This window comes from Sus scrofa, chromosome 7 (assembly GCF_000003025.6).
Source record: "Sus scrofa isolate TJ Tabasco breed Duroc chromosome 7, Sscrofa11.1, whole genome shotgun sequence".
Lineage (NCBI taxonomy): Eukaryota > Metazoa > Chordata > Mammalia > Artiodactyla > Suidae > Sus > Sus scrofa.
In genome coordinates this window covers 53,926,241-53,948,234 of record NC_010449.5, presented here as the reverse complement: position 1 = coordinate 53,948,234, position 21,994 = coordinate 53,926,241, and the positions used below count along the sequence as shown (strand labels likewise).

Here is a 21,994-nt window from a genome sequence, read left to right as displayed (position 1 = left end):
AATGGGGACCCTGCTCTACCCTGCCGTGGCTCGGTGGCCCCATCTTTCCCCCAGAACCACAGCAATAGCGTCTGCAAAGGGTGGAGTGGGCTGGGCCAAAGCCAACAGCCCCTCCAAGACCCCTGTGCCTCCCGGTGCCACCCCTGTACCACCTGGCCCACCTTCCTCTTGATCTCTGCCTGAGCCCGAGCCTGTGCCCGCTGAAGACGCTCCTCCTGCAGCTCCTTCTGCAACTTCGCCTTCTCCTCCCGGAGTCTGGGTGGCAGCAAGAAACGGACTAAAGACTGGAGGCCCAAGTCACCAGCTCCTTGCCACACAGCCCTCCCTGCCAGGTCAGAGCCGTGCTTCCAACCCTGGCCTGTGGGGGTGCCAGCTCTGGGTCCCTACACCCAGGAGTCCCATGTTCCTGGACCCCCTTCCTGGTCTCTGGTCTACGTACTGGGGCGCCCCCATCACTGCCCAGCCTGTGTCCTTCCTGTCTGTACCTGTGGCCATCAAACCTTTGTCAGTGTCTGCTTGAGCAGGGTTGAGGACACAGAGGAAGAGCCTTGTGTGTATGGGAGAGACCTGGCTGTGTGCAGGTGGCCACGTCTCAGGGCTCTGCTAGGACTGAACGCACCCTCGCCCCACTGGGCCTGTGCTGACCTCAGCTCCCGGGTCAGGCCCTCCCCTACCCCAGCCTCTGGCAGCACAGCGCCTCTCACACTCAGTCCAGCCCGGAAAGCGCCCGTTGCTGTCCCATGTCCTAAAAGGCCAGGCCACACCCTCACTTGGGCTCCCTGATACCACACTGTGCTCCACTCTGAAAGAGGGGCTTTTTGTCCACTGGACAGAGTTTGGTGCCCAATCTGGACCCCCAGGCCCCTCGCAGCCCTGCTTCCATTTCGGCACAGGGCAGCAGGTCCTGCTCCTGGCTCCAGAGCTCCTAGAGCAGGGCCACGTCTGACCTCTGTCCCCAGTGCCAGCCCAGAGCTGGGCCCTCCCGCCGAGGGGCAGTGCATGCCCGTGACCGGCAAGGCCAGCAGGGCCCTCACCTTAATCGTCGTTCCTTCTCTTTGGTCTTCTCAGCCTGCTCGATCTTGGCCTGGGGCACATGCTCCAGGTTCTCAAGCAGCTCATCCAGCTGGTGCTCGATGGTGGCCAGCATCTGCACAGTGCCCAGGCTGGACTCCTGCTGGCCGCCCACACAGTGCCGGTACACGTCCAGCACCTTGCGGTTCAGACTCTCCAGAAGCTTGTCCTGTGAGGTGGGCAGGCCCCCCTCCAGCCAGCCGCGTGGGCCTTGCCATCCCCACACCATGGCCTGCCAGACCCCTCACTGCAACCTGGTTGACCTCCCAGGGCTGCGCCCAGCATGCAGGGAGCCCTCAGGAAGTACGAGCCAGACTGAACGTGGACACTGGGAAATGTGAGCCAGACAGAACTTGGACACCTGGACCTTTCTTGGCCACAGTGCTAGACCCCTGGCGCTCTCATGGTCAGCCAGATGTGGGGTTCCAGCAACTACTGGGGCTCAGTCCTATTCCAGGGAGCCCTCCTGTTCTGCTGCTGCACTGACCTCAGCTCCTCACAGGACCGCATTCTGTGTGGCCATGAGCAGATGAACTCCCTCTCAGCCTGTTCTTTTTTTTTTTTTTTTTTGAGTTTTTTGGGGTTTTTCACTTTTTAGGGCCACACCCGCGGCATATGGAGGTTCCCGGGCTAAGGGTTGAATTGAAGCTACAGCCGCCATCCTACACCACAGCCACAGCCACGCGGGATCTGAGCCACGTCTGTGACTGACGCCACAGCTCACGGCAATGCCAGATCCTTAACCCACTGAGTGAGGCCAAGGATCGAACCCACAACCTCATGGTTCCTAGTTGGATTCATTTCCACTGCGCTACGATGGGAACTCCTCTTAGCCGGTTCTGACACACAGAACACACTTGACACCTCCTGTCCCATGGGGTAGGCCTGGGGGTTACATGGAGAACAGCAGGCACAAAGGCTCCGGCCAGCCCCAGGGCACTAGTGAGTCTGCAGGAGGTGGGCACACCAGGCCTATTCTTGGGGCCGCCCGTGGGCCTGATGCCCAGTAGGCATCAACAGGAATCTGAGTGAACTAGTAAGCTGGCCCTGGGTGTGCTCTCAGGAGGGGGTGCCCAGTCCTGGTCTGGGGACACATCCCTGCCTCTGTGCCCTCAGCGTTCACTCACCCCCACCCCCCATCCCCAGCCTGGCCGGGATGAGCTGCCTTCTCCCACCCCCAGAGAGTCTCTTTCGGACGCACATTGTGCATTTAAGAAGTAGTTATATTTGTTGTGTTGAGGAGCTGCCTGTCCACAGGGCAGGAGGATATGGTGGCTTGGGCTTGGGGCCAAGGGTCTTGTCCAGCAGGGCCCCTGGGTCAGGCCCAGAGCCTGGAGGGTGGTAAGGGGGTCACAGCAGCCCCCAGGCCTCGATCTCCCACTGTCCAGGCTCTGGGCACTGGGCCTCCTCCCAGCAGATACCCACGAATGCCCCCACCCCAACCCAGGCCTGTGGCCACAACATGCCCTGTGCCCACCATCACCCACAGGCTGCCATCCATCCATCTGTCCAGGGGCCCTACCTCTTGATCACCCTTGTACTCGCCAAAATGGAAGACGCGGGCTTTGAGCTCCAGCTCGGCGGCCGTCTCCTCCTCCTTGGCAATGGACATCATCAGTGTGGTGATCCACTGCTTCAGCTGGTTGACCTCCCTGTCCCTGGATGGGGCACAGCACCTCTGAGTCTGCCAGCCCTAGCATGCGCAGAGGGCCCAGTGTGTGAGGCCCAGGGCTCAGGGGCCCTGGGGAGACACAGAGGTAAAGGGTAAGAGCTTTAACAGCTCACACGAAGAAAACCCAGCTTTACTGAGGCATAGAATGCACCATAAGATTATTTTTAAATGCACAATTCAGTCGTTTTTAGCATTATCACCAAGTGGCAGAGCCAACATCATAACCTAATTTTAGACCATTTTCACCACCTGCAGAGAAACCCAGCACCCATCAGCAGTCACTGCCACTGTCCCCTCTCCCTTTCTGACATCCCGTCAACATGGAGCCACAAGACCCCTGCCCCTTTGTGTCTGGCTCTTTTATTCAGGATGTTTTCCGGTCTGTCTGTGTTACAGCGTGACCACTGCTGTCCATTTATGACCATGATTAGGCTGTTGTACAGAGACCCACCCTCTGCTGATGAATCCATGCACTGGGGGATATGTGGGTAGTTTCCACCATTTGACTCTTGGGAATCATGCTACTCTAGATATTCACAGAGAGATTTGTGTGTGTGTGTTTTTGGAAGTTCCCATGCTAGGGGTTGAATCAGAGCTGTAGCCGTCGGCCTACACCACAGTCACAGCAACACGGGATCCCAGCCGTGTCTGTGATCTACACCACAGCTCACGGCAACAGCAGATCAGATTTTTTTTATGAGGATATGTTCTCAGTTCTCTTGGATATATATTTAGCAATAGAATGACAACAATCAACTTTTAAATAAAGTAATTTAAAAATTTATTTAAAAAAACTTCACAATCATGGCAGATACTGACCATCGCATGATGGGGTTTCCAGAGCAGGAATCCCGGCTCTTAGGGTTGGCATGGGTCCGTATGGTACAGGCAGCTGCGTGTAAGTCCTGGCCAGACTGAGTAGGACACTGGCCATTTAGCCAGCAGAGCCTGGGGGGCCTATGGTGACTTTGTAGCTCTGCCCACTGGCTGATGGAACGTACTGACATTTTCTTGTTCTTAGACAAAGTGCCATGGGCTGCCGCTCCTTTGCCCACTAGAGGGTCACAGCACTGCCACATGGTATAGGCCTCTGCCCCCCAGGAGCCCCCAGGCTGCAGCTCCTGTGGGACTGAGGCCAGGAGCCTGAGTGTGAGATCTGGCCAGGTGGTCTGGCCAGCTCTCCTGGGCTCTCAGAGGCCACAGAAGCTCACACACACCCTCTCCTCCACCCTAGCCAGGGCCCTTGTCCAGTGCATGCAAGTTACCTGGCACAACAACAGAGCACCCACCATAGGCACAGGTGTGACTGGGGTCAGTGGAACCTCCCTAAGGGTACATGACTGCACCTGGCTCTAGCCTGTTTCTTAAAGCTTCCTCCATGTCCAGTGCCTGGTTAGTGAACCTCTGTTACGTGGACCAGGTTGGGGGTGTGTGTATGTTATGTTGTTCTATTTCTTCTCCAGGTAATTGGGATAAAAAAATTAATTTTCAGGAAATCCTATTGTGGCTCAGCGGGTTAAAAACATCACCTCCTTGGAGTTCCTGTCCTATTGTGGCATGGCAGAAATGAATCCAACTAAGAACCATGAGGTTGCAGGTTTGATCCCTGGCCTCGCTCAGTGGGTAAAGGATCCAGCATTGCTGTGAGCTGTGGTGGAGGTCACAGACGTGGCTCTAATCCCGCATTGCTGTGGCTGTGGCGTAGGCCAGCAGCTGCAGCTCCAATTCAACCCCTAGCCTGGGAACTTCCATATGTTGCAGGTGCAGCCCTAAAAAAAAAAGCAAAAAAAAAAAAGAGTGAGAGAGAAATTAAGGAAACAATTCCACTTACCATCACATCAAAAGAGAATAAAATACCTAGGAATAATAAACCTACCTAAAGAGCAAGAGAACTGTAGCCTGAAAACCATAAGATGCTGATGGAGGAAATGAAAGATGAAACAAACAGATGGAAAGATATATCATGCTCTTGGATTGGAAGAATCAATACTGTCAAAATGACTATAATATCAAAGCCAATTTACAGATTCAATGCAATCACTATCAAATTACCAAGGGCATTATAAACAGGACTAGAACAAACAATTTAAAATTTGTATGAAAACACAAAAGACCCAAATAGCCACAGCCATCCTGAGAAAGAAAAACGGAGCTGAAGGAATCAGGCTCTCTGACTTCAGACTATACTATCAAATATAGTCATCAAAACAGTATGGTACTAGAACAAAAACAGAAATATAGATCAGTGGAACAGGATAGAGAGCCCAGAAATAAACACACACACCTATGGTCAACTAAAAATACACAATGGAGAAAAGTGGTGCTGGGAAAACTGGACAGCTACATGTAAAAGAATGAAATTGGAACACTCGCTAACACTACACAAAAATAAATTCCAAATGTATTAAAGACCTAAACACAAGGCTACGCACTATAAAACTCCTAGAGGAAAACATAGGCAGAATACTCTCTGACATAAATCACAGCAATACCTTTTTATTTCTCTATTTGTTTTTTGGTTTGTTTTTATTTTTTAGGGCCGCACCCACAGTATATGTAAGTTCCCAGGCTAGGGGTCGAATCAGAGCTGCAGCTGCCCGCCTACACCGCAGTCACAGCAACAGCAACACAAAATCCGAGCCTCATCTGCAACTTACACCACAGGTCATGGCACGCCAGATCTCCGACCCACTAAGCAAGGGCAGGGATCAAACCCACATCCTCGTAGATACTGGTCCGATTTGTTTCTGTTGCGCCACAATGGGAACTCCCACAATACCTTTTCAAGTCCACCTCCTAGAGTAATGAAAATACAAACAAACAAATGGGACCCAATTAAACTGAAAAGCTTCTGCATAGCAAGGAAACCAAAAAAAAAAAAAAAAAAAAAAAAAAAAAGGCAACCAACCAGAACTTTGTTTACATTGCAAACGAAGTAAACAACAACGGATTCATCCCCAAAATATACAAACATCTCACACAGCTTTATTTAAAAAAAAAAAAAAGGAGTTCTTATTATGGCTCAGCAGGTTAAGGATGCAACATTGTCTCTATGAGATATGGGTTTGACCCCTAGCCTTGCTCAGTAGGTTAAAGATCCAGTGTTGCCATAAGCTTCAGTGTAGGTCACAGATGTGGCTCAGATCCAGTATTGCCGTGGCTATGGTGTGGGCCTCAGCTGCAGCTCCAATCTGACCCTTGGACTTGGAATTTCCATATGCCACAGGTGGGGCTATAAAAAGAAAAAAAAAATGGGCAGAAGACCTAAACAGACATTTCTCCAATGAAGAAAAAAAACAGAAACCAAAAGCACATGAAAACATGCTCAACATCACTAATTACTTGAGAAACACAAACCAACACTACAATGAGTTGGCACCTCACACTACTCAGAATGACCATCATGCAAAAGTCTACAAACAATAAATGCTGGAGAGTGTGTGGAGAAAAGGGAACCCTCCTACACTGTTGGTGGGAATGTAACCTGGTGCAACCACTATGGAGAACAGTATGGAGGTTCCTTAAAAAACTAAATACAGAACTACCATAGGATCCAGCAATCCCATTCCTGGGACTATATCCATAGAAAACCATAATCTGAAAAGATACATGGACCTCAATGTTACGGCAGCACTATTCCTAACAGCCAAGACATAGAAGCAAGCTAAATGTCCATGTACAAAGGAATGCGTAAAGAAGATACGGTACATACATACAATGGAGTATTATTCTGCCATAAAGAAAGAATGAAATAATGCCATTTGCAGCAACATGGATGGACTTAGAGATTATCATACTGAGTAAATCAGAGAAAGACACATAGCATATCATTTATATGTGAAATCTAGTGAAAATGATACAAAAGAACTTATTTATGAAACAGAAAAAACTCACAGAATTCAAAATCAAACTTATGGTTACCATAGGGGAAACCATAGGGGGAGGGATAAACTAGGAGGATGGGAATAACATACACACATGATTATATAAAATCATTAACAAGAACCTACTGCATAGCACAGGGACATCTACTCAATGGTTTATAGTAACCAATATGAGGAAAAAGAATGGATGTATGTATAACTGATGCACTTTGCTGTACAGCTGAAACTAATCCAACACTCTAAGTCAACTATACTCCACTAAAATTTTTTAAAGTGAGGGAGAAATCAAGACACTCCCAGATAAACAAAATCTGAGAGGGCTGGTAACCACTAGACCTGTCCTGCAAGGATGGCTTCGTGGGTTCCTCCCTCAGCAGACATAACACTCACCTAATGACAGATCATCAAAATGCGTGAAGGAAAAACTGACCATATTTAAAGGAGAAATAGTTCTACAGGCTGGAACAAGCAGATTGAAGGTGAGTAAGGAAATAAAGAACTTAAATAACAATAAACCAGCTCCCCTAACAGACATCAACAGAAGCCTTCACCAAAGGGCAATGGCACACACATTCTCTCAAGCGCATAGGGGACATTCTCCTGGATAGATGCAATATTAGGGCACAATTAAGTTTCAAGAGATTTAAAGAGATGGATATTATACAAGTTATCTTTTCTGTTGACAACCTGATGAAGTTAGAAATCAATAATAGGAGGAAAACTGGAAAACTTACAAAACTGTGGAACTTAAAAAACATACTTTTAAACAACCAATGTGGAGTTCCCCTTGTGGCTCAGTAGTAACAAACCTGACTAGTATCCATAAGGATGAAGGGTCAATCCCTGGCCTCGTTCAGTGGGTTAAGGATCCTGTGTTGCCACGAGCTGTGGTGTAGGTCACTGACATATCTCAGATCTAGCATGGCTGTGGCTGCGGCGCAGACCAGCAGCTGCAGCTCCAGTCAGATCCCTAGCCTGGGAATTGCCATATGCCATGGGTGTGGCCCTAAAAAGACAAACACCAACAACTTGAAAAAACAGCGAATGGATTAAAGAAGACATTACAAGGAAAACAGAGAAGAAAGGAGGATGAAAAAATGAAAACACAACATACCAAAATTTATGAGTGACAGAGATAAGGGGAGATTTTACAGCATAGTTCTTAAGAAAAATTAATTCTTTAGAATGATCTCATGATGATGGTTATACAACTATAAGTATAATAAAAATTCACTGAGTTATTTTTTTAAAGTAAAAAAAGAAAGATCTCAGATCAACAACCTAGCAAGGAATCTCTAGGAAAAAAAGAACAAACTCAACCCAAAACTAGCAGAAGGAAGGAAATAATAAACATTAGAGTTAAGAAATAAAAGTGAATAGAAAAAAATGGTTCATCAGAGAGATCAACAAAATCAACAAACTTCAGCTTTTATGGACTAAGGGAAAAAAAGACTCAAATTACTAATCAGAAGTGAAAGTGGGTGCATTACTACTGATTCTATAGAAATAAAAAGAATTATGAGAGAGAACAAAATAAATTGTATGCCCCCAAATTGATAATGTAAATGAAATTGACAAATTTCTAGAACACAAAATCTACTGAGACTAAATCATGTAAAAATAGAAAATCTGGGGAGTTTCCATGGTGACTCAGCAGGTTACAAACCTGACTAGTACCCATGAGGTTGCGGGTTTGATTCCTGGCCTCACTCGGTGGGTTACATATCTGGTGTTGCCATGAGCTGTGGTGTAGGCCGGCAGCTGCAGCTCCAATTCGACCCCTAGCCTGGGAACTTCCATATGCCACAGGTGCGCCCCAAAAAAGAAAAAAAAATCTGAATTGACCTACAACTGTTAGAAGATTAAATTAGGAATCAAAAATCTATGGAGTTCCCGTCATGACTCAGTGATTAACAAATCTGACTAGGAACCATGAGGTTGTGGGTTCAATCCCTGGCCTTGCTCAGTGGGTTAAGGATCCGGCGTTGCCGAGAGCTGTAGTGTAGTTTGCAGACGCGGCTCGGATCACACGTTGCTGTGGCTCGGGGGTAGGCCAGTGGCTACAGCTCTGATTCGACCTCTAGCCTGGGAACCTCCATATGCCACAGGAAATGGCAAAAAAGACAAAAAAAAATCTGAGACAAATCCTTTTCAAACTATTTAAAAATATTGAAGATAAGGGAACACCTCTTATTCTATGAGACCAGCATAACTATGATACCAAAGCCAGAGATAGATATTACAAGAAAAGAAACCAAAGACCACTATCTTTTATGAACATTCATGCCAAAAAACTTCAATCAAAATTAGCAAATGGAGTTCGGCAGCATAGTAAAAGGATTATGCAACAAAATCAGGCAGGACTTATTCCTGGAATGTGAGGATGATTCAACATATAAAAATTGATCATGATAATCACTTTAATAGAATAAAAGAAAAAATACAGGATCATCTCAATTGGTACCACAAAAGCAATTGACAAAATTCAACACCGATTTATAAAACACTCAGCAAGTAGGAATAGAAGGAAACTACTTTCACATAATAAAAGCCATGTATGAAAAACCCACAGCTAATATCATTACACAATGGCGAAAGAATAAAAGCTTCTTCTCTAATATCAGAAACATGGGAACAATGCCCACTTTCACCACTCTTTTCAACATAGTTCTGGAAATTTTAGCCAGAGCAATTAGGTAAGCAAAAGAAGTAGAGGCATCCAAATTGGAAAGGAAAAAGTAAAATTATCTGTTTGCAGATATTATGATCTTATATGTAGAAAACCCCCAAAAAAAATGCCATAATGAAGCTGTTAGAATTAATTACATGAGTTCACCAAAGTGGCAGGATAGCAAGTCATTAAGATCAGTTGCACTTTTACACAAGCAATGAACAGTCTGAAGAGGAAAACATCAATTCCATTCATGAGAGCATCAAAAAGAAGACAGTACCTAGGAATTAACCAAGGAGGGGAAAGAACTATAAATGAAAGCTGTAAAATGTTGCTGAAAGAAATTAAAGAAGACATAAATAGGAGTTTGCACTGTGGTGCAGAGGGTTAAGAATCTGACAGCAGCGGCTGGCATCGCCGCAGAGGTGCAGGTTTGATCCCCAGCCCAGCACAAAAGGATCCGGCAGGCATTGCCACAGTTCCAGCTGCAACTTGGATTCAATCCCTGGCCCCAGAACTTGATATGTGGAATATATAGAGAACTCTTAAAACTCAACAAAAAAATCCATAACACTAAAAAAACCTCACTCAAAAATGGGCAAAGGACTTGAGTAGACATTTCTGCAGAGAAGATACATGAATGGCCAACAAGCATATGGAAATGAGGGATATGTAAATCACATACCACGGTGCGGTACCACCTCACACCATTATGATGCAACCATCAAAAAAGGAAAAAGAAGGAGTTCCCGTCATGGCTCAGTGTTTGCCGAATCCAACTAGGAACCATTAGGTTTCAGGTTCGATCCCTGGCCTCGCTCAGTGGGTTAAGGCTCTGGTGTTGCCATGAGCTGTGGTGTAGGTCGCAGACACAGCTCGGATCCCGTGTTGCTGTGGCTGTGGTGTAGGCTGGCCGCTACAGCTCTGATTCGACCCCTAGCCTGGGAACCTCCATATGCCACAGGTGTGGCCCTAAAAATACCAAAAAAAAAAAAAAAGAGAGAGAGAGAAAGAAAAGAAAAGAAATAATTTGAGGATGAGGAGAAACCAAAACCAATGTACACCATTGGTGGAAATACAAAATTGCGCAGCCATGGAAAAACAGCCAGTTCTTCAAAAAGTTTCAAAGAGGTTCAGCAATTCCACTTCTGGGTACATACCTCAAAGAATTGAAAGCAGGATCTTAAATATTTGTACAGCTGTGTTCAGAGCAGCATTGTACACAATTGCGAAATGTAGAAGCACCCAGTGCTGTCCGTCCGGATGAACGGACGGACAAACTGTGGTCTCTACACACAATGGAATATTACTCAGCCTTGACAAGGAAGGGAGTTGTTACACATGCGACAACGCAGACTAACCCTGAGCACAAGATGCCAGGTGAAATAAGCCAGACACAAAGGGAGAAGTACGTGTGTTTCCGCTTACATGAAGACCCAGGGGCATGCTTGCAGAAATGGAAAATAGACAGTGGGGGCAGGGGTGGTGTTTACTGAGGACAGGGCTTCAGTTTTATAAAATGAAGAGTTACAGGACGGATGGTGGTGACGGCCACACAACAATGTGAACGTACCTAACACCACCAAACTGGACACTTAAAAATGGTTAAGACAGTGGAGTTCTCGTCGTGGCTCAGTGGTTAATGAATCCAACTAGAAACCATGAAGTTGCAGGTTCGATCCCTGGCCTTGCTCAGTGGGTTAAGGATCCAGTGTTGCCGTGAGCTGTGGTGTAGGTTGCAGACACGGCTCAGATGCTGCATTGCTGTGGCTGTGGTGTAGGCCAGCGGCTACAGCTCCAATTCAACCCCTAGCCTGGGAATCTCCATATGCAGCGGAAGCGGCCCAAGAAATGGCAAAAAGACAAAAAAAAAAAAAAAAATGGTTAAGACGGTAAATTTTATGTGGATTTTACAGGGGTGGTGGTGGGAGGAAAAACAATGAAGAGACCCTTCTTACCCCCCTACACACATACACACACATACAAACTTGAGAGCCATCCTCTGCTAGACCCTGGCATTAGGATCCCAGGGGAAATGGGTGACACGTGCCCGGTTCTGGTTCCTCCCGGGACCTGGGTTTTGTTCCTGAGCTTTTGCTTCTCCACCTCAGCACGTGGAGGTATGTGCTGGGAGCACCTCGACTGCACCTGCCAAGGTTTCATCCCAGGACGGCCTCTGCTTCTCTGGCCATTTGTCTGCCAGCATCTGGAATTCCTTGCCCACCTCCCTGCACCGAGACCCCGGCCTCGCCTTTCTCCCAAGAGCCCTCTCGTCTGTCCACTCAGGCTTCTGTGGCTGTCCCAGGCTCCAGCCCAGCTTAATGGCCTGACTGCCAGCCACGTCCAGTCCTTGTGGTCCTAACCTGGGCCCGATGGTTCCTCCCCAGCAGGGGTGAAGAGGAATAAAGAAGGTCTCCTAATTCCTGTAGCGTCTATTTGGATTTCTCAGGCTCATACCCTTGATGAATGAGTTTTCTCACGTGTCCAGGGACTTTTTTCTCTTTGCTTCTCTTTAGAGCTGGAAGTCAGTGAGAGTCCAGTCCAGGGCCTAGGGTGAGTTGTGCTGTGTTTTGTTTTGTTTTTGTCTTTTTGCCATTTCTTGGGCCACTTCCGTGGCATATGGAGGTTCCCAGGCTGGGGGTCGAATCAGAGCTGTAGTGCCAGCCTACACCAGAGCCATAGCAACGCGGGATCTGAGCCACATCTGTGACCTACACCACAGCTCATGGCAACACCGGATCCTTAACCCACTGAGCCAGGCTAGGAATCGAACCCACAACCTCATGGTTCCTAGTTGGATTTGTTAACCACAGGAGCTCCTGTGCTGTCTTAACTGAGTGTGAGAACGGAGCCCAGGCTAGAGGTAGGTACACGGGCTGGTGTCCACTGGCCGTGGTCCATGTCTTAGGGGCAGCCGTGGGCTGCAGGTGCCTAGCTCGGCAGCTAAGACTCAGCCCACACCGGGTCTGGCCTCAGCCAAGGTCAGCACTTAAGTGCTTCCTGCTGGTTATGGTGCCTCGTCTGTGGCTGGCCTTTGGTGGCCCCAGCTGCTGCAAGGCCAGTCCTCACCTCTAGCTCTGGCTCGTTGCAGCCACGGTGTCTGGGTTTCCACTGGGTTCCTTCCCACTCCTTGTCTGACTTACTGGTTGAGCTGGTCCTTGCCAAAGGAACATTTCCATGGTTTCCAAGAAGGGATTCAGCCTTTATTTCTTCTCTGCTCTCGTGGCCACTGTGGCAGAACAGGGAGGGCTCAGATTTCCCTGGTGGTGACTGCAACAGGCATTAGGGCTGTGATGCACCCCAGGTCCCAGCCCTGAAATCCTGGAAGGGGTTGATTCGGGCCTTACTGGATGCTGCCCTTGACTTTGATCTTCTAGAAGATGAGGAGAGCAAAAAATCTCTGAAATGTCTGAAGACAAGAACCTTGTCCAGGTTGCCCATGACCTTATCCAGATACTCTCTCCTAGAACTAGTAATGTGCGATCCACATTTTTCAAGGACTGTTTACATAAAGGATTTGATGACTGCTCTGGAAGCACAGAACTAACTCTGGTGCTCAGGCTGTGTCTGACCTGGGCCTGTCCTGTGTCTTTCCGGTGTCACAGGCACATCTTCCTGGTCTGGGCTCTCCTGGGTCCTCACTGGAGGGACTGGGGAAGGAGCGTCTCAGCCAACCCCAGCCGGGAAAGGGCTGGGACCCTCCAGCATTCAAGGAGGAGCTGGCCCTCATGGGGGGACACGCCTCCCAGCAGCCCTCCCTCGTGACAAACAAATGAAGCCCTGTCCTCCGGTCCAAGGAGGCAGATTCATGAGGGATAGTTTAGGTGTCATCGGTGTACCTGTTATATCTGTACCACGTGATGGTCTTGACAAACGCACGCACAGTGTAAGGACCACCATAAGAGGGACAGGGCCTATTCACACCCCAAAGTTCCTGACACCCTGGGCCACCTCCCCACTTCCCTAGTCAAAGTCACCCTTCATGCTGCCCAGAGATACCTGTCTCCTTCCTCACAGACACTCACACCTGAATCTGGGTTGAACCCAGCAACTTTTCCGACCAGCAGTGTGTGGGCAGGATGTCACCTCTGTGACTAGGTTCCAGAAGGTTCTAACTTCCATCTTGCTAGCAGACATTCTCCCTCGGCTTTTGGCTCCCGCACTTTGAAGATGCAAGCTGCCACATCCAGGAGCTCAGGCCAGGGACTGAGGGTGCCCTCTTGGCCTAGAGCCAGCAAGGAATCAAGCCCTGCCACCAGCCAAGTGCCTGAGCACTTGGGGCAATTACAGCCCAGCTTCCCGCTGGACAGCAGACCGTGGGACACCCTGAAGCAGAGAAGTCAGCTGTGCCCGGGCTCCTGATCCATGGAAAGCATGAGATAATGAAAGTGCGTTATATTAAGTTGCCAGGTTTGGGGGTAATTTGCAATGCAGCAACGCATAACCAAAGCTGTCGGCTCTTGCGCTTCAAATGAATGACACGGCAGGTGTTCTTTGGTGCCTGGCTTCTTCCCCCAGGAAAATGTGTCTGAGGGTCATCCAAGTGCTCGGCTGGGCTGATTGTTTGTTCCTTTTTACTGCTGAGGAGATTTCTACAGGGTGTAACAGCCCCGTTTACATGTCCATGTCCTGATCCCAAGATCTTATGAGTATGTTACGGTACTTGGCAGGGGGGGACCAGGGCTGCAGGTGGAATTCAGGTTGTAATCAGATGACCTTGAGATGGAGAGGTAATCCTGGATCATCTGGATGGACCCAATGTAATCACAGGGCAAACGGAATATATCGAGTGATGTGACATATGGAGGACTCCGCCAGCATTGCTGGCTTGAAAATGCAAGGGCAAGGCCACCTCTGGAAGCCGGAAAAGCCTCCAGAAAGCACACAGCTCTGGACTTCCCCTCGTGGCACAGCGGAAACAAATCTGACGAGCATCCATGAGGACGCAGGTTCCATCCCTGGCCTGGCTCAGTGGGTTAAGGATCCGGCGTTGCCGTGAACTGTGGTGTAGGTCACAGACACAGCTAGGATCTCGAGTTGCTATGGCTGTGGTGTAAGCTGGCAGCTGCAGCTCTAATTTGACCCCTAGCCTGGGAACCCCCATGTGCTGCTGGGGCGGCCCTAAAAAGACAAAAAAAAAAAAAAAAAGAACACAGCCCGGCCAACACCTTGATCTGAGCCCTCTTCTAGGGTCTTCCACCCATTTTGCAATCTGGCCTCCAGAATTGTAAGAATAAACTAGTTTTGTTTTAAGGAACTCAGTTTGCCCTGATTTGTCACAGCAGCAGTGGGCACCTAATGTGCATGGGGGGAGGTAGGACACACTGTCTACCTGCTCGCCTGCTGGTGGTTTGGGGTGCATCCAGCCTAGGCTGCTGGGCACAACTCTGCTGCACGGATCCTGAGTGGTGTGGGGTACTATCCCTACCATAGCCGCTCACTTCCCGTGCAGGAAGAGACCACTTGGCTGCTGTGTGATTTTTTTTTTTTTTTTTTTTTGTCTTTTTGCCTCTTCTTGAGCCACTCCCACAGCATATGGAGGTTCCCAGGCTAGGGGTCTAATCAGAGCTGTAGCCACTGGCCTACGCCAGAGCCACAGCAACGCGGGATCCGAGCTGTGTCTGTGACCCATACCACAGCTCATGGCAACACCAGAACCTTAACCCACTGAGCAAGGCCAGGGATCGAACCCACAACCTCATGGTTCCTAGTCGGATTCGCTAACCACTGTGCCACGACGGGAACTCCATGAATTTTTAATAGAGACTTCATATTTTAGAGCAGTTCTAGATTTGCTATAAAATGGCATGGAAGGTACAGAGATGTTCCAAATACCCGCTGCCCACCCCCCCATTACTCACATTCTACACTGGGGGCGTTGGGGCGGGGGGTGGCATTTGGCACAGTGGATGAACCCACATGGGCACGTGATCATCCGGAGGGGTTTACTCCTGGTTTTACACTGTGTGGGTTTGGACACATGTATAATGACAAGTATCCATCACTGTGGTGTCAGAGTCTTGTCACTGACCCCCAAATCCTGGGCTCCCCATTACGCCTCTCCCAGCTTCCAGCTAGCATCGATCTCTTCTCTGTCTTCCCAGCCGGTCCTTGTCCCAGAAATGGCCTGGAACTGGAATCCACAGTTCTGTAGCTTTCGGAGACTGCTTTCTCTCAACGTCGTGATATGCTGTAAGTGTCCTCCAGGTCTTTTCATGGCTCTGCAGCTCATTTCTTTTTATTTATTTATTTTTTATTTTTTTGTTGTTGCTGCTCATTTCTTTTTAGTGCCAAATAATATTCCACTGTCTGGTGGTATCTGTGGAAGGTCAGCTTGGCTGCTCTCAGGTTTTGAATAAATTGTGAATGAAGCTGTTATAAACATCACATGTAGGTTCTCAAGTAGACATAAGATTTCGATGCCTTTGGGTGAACACCAAGGAGGGCGACTGCTAGATCCTAAGGTAAGATATGTTTCATTTGGTAAGAAGCCAAGCTGTCCTCCAACGTGGCTGCACCCTCTGCACCCCACCAGCCGTGATGAGAGTTCCCACCACTGTACATCCTCGCCAGGGCTTGGTGTGCTCAGGGCTCTGGGCCTGCTCATTCTGACGGATGTGTAATGGATCTCATCATCGTCTGGATTTGCATTTCCCGAGGACTTATGACACTGAACACCTTTTCATGTGTTTATTTGCTGTCAGACTATTTTCTTTGATGAGGTGTTTATTGAGGTCTTTAGCTCTTTTTTTTTTTTTTTTTTTGGTCTTTTATTAGGGCCGCACCAGCAGCATATGGAAGTTCCCAGGCTAGGGGTCAAGCTGGAGCTACAGCCTCTGGCCTAGACCACAGCCATAGCAACACCAGATCCAAGCCACATCTGCGACCTACACCACAGCTCACAGCAATGCCGGATCCTTAACCCACTGAGCGAGGCCAGGGATTGAACCCACATCCTCAAGGACACTAGTCAAATTCTTTTCCAAAGAGCCATGACAGGAACTCCGTGGCTCGGTTTTTAATCAGGTTGTTCTTATTGTTAAGTTTTAAGAGTTCTTTCTATGTTCGGAACAACAGTCCTCCATCATGTATTTTGTAAATCTCATCTCCCTGTCTGTGGACTATCTTCTCATTTTCTTGACATTGCTTTTCATAAAGCAGAATTTTACATTTTTAATGAAGTCCAGCTTATCAATTCTTCCTTTCACGGATTTTCCCTGTGGTGTTGTTATAAAGCCATCACCATCCCCAAGGTCATCTAGGTTTTCTTCTAGTTTTTTAGCTTTGCGTTTGAGATTTAGATCTGTGATCCTTTTTTTTTTTTTTTTTTTTTTTTTTTTTTTTGGTCTTCTGTCTTTTCAGGGCCGTACCTGTGGCATGTGGAGGTTCCCAGGATAGGGGTCTAATCAAAGCTATAGCTGCCAGCCTATGCCAGAGTCACAGCAACACCAGATCTGAGCCATGTCTGAGACCTACACTACAGCTCACGGCAACGCCAGATCCACAACCCACTGAGCGAGGCCAGGGATCAAACCGCAACCTCATGGTTCCTAGTGGGATTCGTTCCCACTGCACCATGACGGGAACTCCTGTGCGATCCATTTTGAGTTAGTTTTAGTGAAGGTGTAAGGTCTGTGTGTGGAGTCATTATCTGCATGTGAATGGCCTGTTGTTCCAGCACCACTTGTTGAAAAGACTGTCTCTGCTCCACAGCACTGCCTGTGTCCCTTTGTTAAAGGTCAGCTGATCACATCTGTGGGTTTGTTCCTGGCTCTCAACCTCATCTATGGATGTGCTTGTCTGTCCTTCTCCAGTTAATCCAGTGAAGCTCCTCTGACTCTGATCTCCTTCAATGTTGAGCTGGCTATTCTGGGTCTTTTGCCTCCTCATAAACTAGAATCACTTTGTCAGCTTCTGCAAATAAGGTGCTGGGACTTTGAGGTTGCAGTGAAATCTGTAGATCAGCTTGGGGAGAACTGACATTTTGACAATAGTAAGTCTTCTGCCCATAACATGGCAGAGCTCTCCATTTAATGATTTGAGCTCTTTCATCAGAATTTTGTCGTCTTCCTTATCTAGATCTTGTACATATTTTGTTAGATTTATTATTCAGCATTTCATTCTGGGGGAAGCTAATATAGCATAGGTTAATGCTAGTCTGACGCAAGGAGTGAGGAAGAATTCCTTCTGTTTCTATCATCTGGAAGAGATTGTAGACAATTGTTATTTCTTCCTTAAATGTTTCGTCAGATTCACCAGTAAACCCATCTGGGCCTGGTACTTTCTATTTTGGAAGGTTATTATTAATTCAATTTCCTTAATAGATAGGCCTATTCAATTTGTACATTTGCTGTATTTTTCAAGGTTTTTTGTTTGTTTTTTTTTTTCTTTCTTTCTTTTTTTTTTTTTTTTTTGAGAAAGAATGGTTGAGTTCATGGGAGTTAAATGTGCATATGGGCTGAGACAGCCCTGGAAATAAACTGTTGGTGCCCCAGGGGTGGGCTTTTAAAGTGGCTCAGCTACCAGCCAGCACAGCCAGGATTCAGCGTTGAGGGTGTGGGTGCATTGTGTGTCCTCCACCAGGCCCTTGGAGTCTTGTGAGGCTACCATCCTCTCCCGAGCTCATCTCTCTTTGTATCGCTGCCACCTCCCAGGTTCCAGGAAACACAGCCTTTCCTGAGAGCTGATATTTTCTTATTGTTCCGGAGACCCATGGTAAAAAACTCTACCAGGCAGGACATAGGCCAGCAAGGCACGGGCACTAGAGAACCTGGTTCCCTGGGGACAGCAGAGCCTTGGGACAGCTCCCGCCTCAGGGCCTTTGCACATGCCTTCCCTCTGCATGGAGCCCTCTTCCCCAAGTCCCCCATGTGGCTTCCCATGGCTCAGGAAGTGCCTGGCACAATGACACATTCCCCTGGAAGCCTCCCCTACCTGCTCCCCTCTGATGCCACCCTCCACTTCAGCCCCCTTCTTAGATCACACCTCATAGCATGTGTCTCTATCTCACAGTCAAATCCATGGGCCTCTAAGTCTGGTCCCATCAAATGCCCGCTCATATGGTAGGGCCTTGCCTTATCCCTGGAGAGCCTAGACCCAGCCAGCCTGCTCCAGAAAAGGTACGCAGTCAGGGTTTGGCAGTGAATGGATGATGCCTTGCTCCCAAAAGGCTGCACCTGGGGCCCCAGGCTGACCCGGCCCAGACCAGCTCTGCAGGGACTGGGGTCAGCAAAAAAGCCCTGGGCAGGAGGTCCTTGGAGATGTCCCTCTCTGGCTGCAGCTGCTCCAGGGTGGGAAGGGGCTAGCCCCCTGTGACTCCACTCACCTGACCTACTCCCAACCCCAGCCCCCTGCCCAAGGAACACACCCTCTCCCAGAGCCAGGCCTTAAGTCTTCAAAGGGAGCTTGGCAGAAAACTGAAGCCAGGGCAGGGCCAGGGCCACAAACCAAGTGGGGCATACACAGCCCAGTCCCCATGACTGTGGTGGTCCTGGGATGAGACCAAGAGATGGCACCCCCTCACTGCCCAGGTGCCCGGCATGAGACCTACATGCGGATCTGGGTGTTTTTCAGGGTGAAGCTCAGCTCCTCCAAGGCCTCCTCCATTTCCTGGGTGTTCTGGATCAGCGAGAGGTTCTGCTCTTCCAGCTTCACGAAGACATCCAGGAGCTGCTGGGGCTCCGTGAAGTACAGCTCCAGCTCCTGCAACCAGAGCCACATGTGGGTGTGGACAGTGGCGGGCTCCTCGCCCCACCCCCGCAGAGGGGCACTGACCTCCCCGTCGCTGTCTGGGTCCTCCTGCACTGGGAGGGCAGAGCTGGACCTGCAGAGTCACGGGGTCAGGGCACCCATGGAGGCCCAAGGGCCGTCTCATCCAGCCCCACCCCTTGTCCCCTCCTCTGTCCAAGTGGCCAAGGCACTGGCACCAACCTCTGCTCGGCCCCTCTGCCATCACACGGTAGTGGAAGAAGGGTTTCTACATCCATTAGCTCATCTTTCTCCCTTAGAATAAAGCTCTGCCTCCTCCCCGGGGCCTGTGGGCCCCCTGCCCCGAGGCTGCTCTGCTCATGCCCACCAGCTCTCTCAAGGTACCAACACCCCCTCAGGACCTGTGCACCTGCAGCTCCCATTTGCCACTCTTTTTCTAAGTGCCACCTCCTGTCAGATTTGGCCTTAGTAGCACTTGTCCCTGATGGTCCCACTCACAGCTGCTGTGACACTCACGCCACCTCCAATGGACCCTGAGCCCGGTGGGACAGGGAGGTACTGGGCCAGCCCAAAGGAGCAGGAAAAGCCGTGTGGGCTGCAAACACTGCTCAGGGCCTGGACAGATATCAAACCTGCTTCTGTGGCCCTTCCTGGCCGCTCTAGCCTGCGCCCTGCCCAGGTGGGCAGCTTCCACTGACCCAGGTGCTGTCAGGGCCAGCTTGCAGCCTCCAGGCCCTGACCTTCCTGAAGTGGACAAAGAGCAGCCCAGGGCCTGTGGAAGGGCCCACGCTGACAGTTCACACGCTCACCAGGCCTGTGCCTGCCTGGCATGCACACTGACGTGATTCAGCAAGTGAGACACCTGCCACGCAGACAGCCAGTCTGGGAATCTGCCTTCCAGGTGGAGGGAACGTAGGGGTGGGCTGAACTTTAGCCCCCACCTGCCTGTTCAGCTGAGCACCTCGTGCAGCCCACCACCTGCCTCAGAGGACTCAGAGGCCCTGGTCACACAGTTGGTAGATGGAGGGGCCAGACCTCTGTTCTCAGGGACTGTCCTGACATGAGCAGGACAGTGGGAGCTCCAGGGCTGAGGGCAGCCTCGGCAGAGGAAGCACACCTCAGCCCCTGAAATGGAAATTCAGCCCCATCAGCAAGGGTTATAGGGACACGTTAACCAGCTGCCTGTGCCCAGCCTGTGCATTGGGATATGCCAGTGGCACTTCAATATCAGAGAAAAAGGCAAAAGAAGACCCAAGTCTAATTGTATCAGTGCTCTGCTGAAACTTCCCAGTCCCTAAGGCCCTGGACCTTCCAGCTCTGCTGGGCTTCCAGCCCTGCCTGGCTGCTTGATGCCCCAGTTAGCTCCCATCCTGTGGGCCATCCTCCTGGAGGGGCTGGGCTTTGGGGTGGCTGAGCTGGAAGAGCAAGAGGATAGGGAGGAAGGGGCACGAGGGCCTATGGTCACTGTCATGGGTATTCGACAGTGGGTATGTGGGGGGTGGGGGACAAGGTTCGGGCCCTGCAGGAAGAGATCCAGGAGGGGTCTGAGGTGCATGGTGGTCCCGGAGGCGGGTGTTGGAGGGGCTATGGGGCAACTCCCTGGAGCTGGACCTTGCCCCCAGGAGGAGGCCTGGTCTTCCACTGGAGCATGGAGGGACTAACGCAGCTGTCAGACCCAGGATGGTTCTGCACCATCTACAGACCCAGCCCTGAGACCCCATGACAATGGATTTTGCGTGTCAACTTGGATAGATCAAACATTATTCTAGGAGTTCCCTTCGTGGCTCAGTGGCTAATGGATCTGACTGGGTTCTATGAGGATGAGGGTTTGATCCCTGGCCTCGCTCAGTGGGTTAAGGATCCAGTAACGCTGTGAACTGTGGTGTAGGTCGGAGACTCGGTTTGAATCTGGCGTGGCTGTGGCTGTGGTGTAGACCAGCAGCTATAGCTCTGATTAGACCCCTAGCCTGGGAACTCCCATATGCCATGGGTGTGGCCCTAAAAACAATTAAATTTAAAAGTACATGTGACTGTTCTACCCAAGTGGGCCACCCCAGGTTCAAGTTCATCAAATCAGACAAAAATAAATGTTTGAAAAACAACTTGATTTTCAGGCTGAAGTCCAATTTTAGACACTCCAAGCAGGGTCGGGTCCATCTGGGGCGCCCCTGGCCAGAGCCATCAGGGTCCACTGCCCAGCAGGCCAGCTACCTCTGAGCCTCCCAAGACCACTCACCTTTTGGGGTCCAGCCCGCCAGGCAGGCTGGGCTGGTTGCCCTGCTGGGGGCTGGCAGTGCCAGACAGGAACTGCCGCAGCCGCATCACCTGCAGGAGCTTGGCGGGCTTCTTTGAGCCCTGCCACTCTGGAGGAAGCAGAGGAAAGGTGTCCACCTGCCCTGCCTGGGGTAGGGCCCCACCAGCCTGGGGAAGCCACGTACCTCTGAAGCCCGTCTTGCCTTTGATCCCAGGTCCTACAGGAAACAAGGAAGGGGACCCTGATGGCTCAGGGGCACAGGGTTCCCCAGGACCCCCCAAACTGTCCAGCCTCTGCTGCAGGAGGAAGCTTGGCTTTGAGAACTGGTCCCATCTCCCAGGAGTGAGCTTGTGGGCTGAACCCTGGGGCTCTGCAAGGAGTCTAAGAGTTAGCCCATGGCCTGGACGCCACAGAGTCAAGGGGCACCAGGCAGGCCCTCCCCTCCCGGCTACCTCTGTCCCCGAGCTGGGAGAAGAGCATGCTCTCCTTGAAGGCCTCGACCGCCTCCTTAGCATTTCTGAACGCCAGGCGCTTTCTCTCCTGTTCTTCCAACCATTCCTTGGGTGACAGCTTGTACAGGAAGTCCCTGTAGACCTTGTAATGCTGCAGAGTGTCTTCAAACTTGGAGATTTCACTAGACCAGGGAGAGGATGGGTGAGGTCAGACTCGGTCACTGGGGCCCCCTCAGAGGGGAGCCGGGGGCCCCAATCCTCCTGGAGGACAGGCATAGGAGC

At 50.0% G+C, this 21,994-nt stretch overlaps 1 protein-coding gene across 6 annotated transcripts in view; it reads right to left on the bottom strand.

The window, feature by feature from the left end:
• The window catches only part of CFAP100 (cilia and flagella associated protein 100), a 40,296-nt gene that overhangs the window by 1,414 nt on the left and 16,888 nt on the right, over nt 1-21,994 (bottom strand). For 3 of the 6 annotated variants that reach the window (XM_021098946.1, XM_021098948.1, XM_021098947.1), the window contains 6 exons: nt 21,713-21,894; nt 21,243-21,477; nt 18,849-19,121; nt 2,594-2,729; nt 1,035-1,240; nt 162-255 (listed from right to left, as the gene is read on the bottom strand). In XM_021098946.1, the coding sequence (XP_020954605.1) occupies nt 162-255; nt 1,035-1,240; nt 2,594-2,729; nt 18,849-19,121; nt 21,243-21,477; nt 21,713-21,894 (1,126 nt within the window). The remainder of the gene's footprint in view (nt 1-161; nt 256-1,034; nt 1,241-2,593; nt 2,730-18,848; nt 19,122-21,242; nt 21,478-21,712; nt 21,895-21,994) is intronic. The other 3 variants (XM_021098952.1, XM_021098949.1, XM_021098950.1) reach the window with 3 other exon arrangements.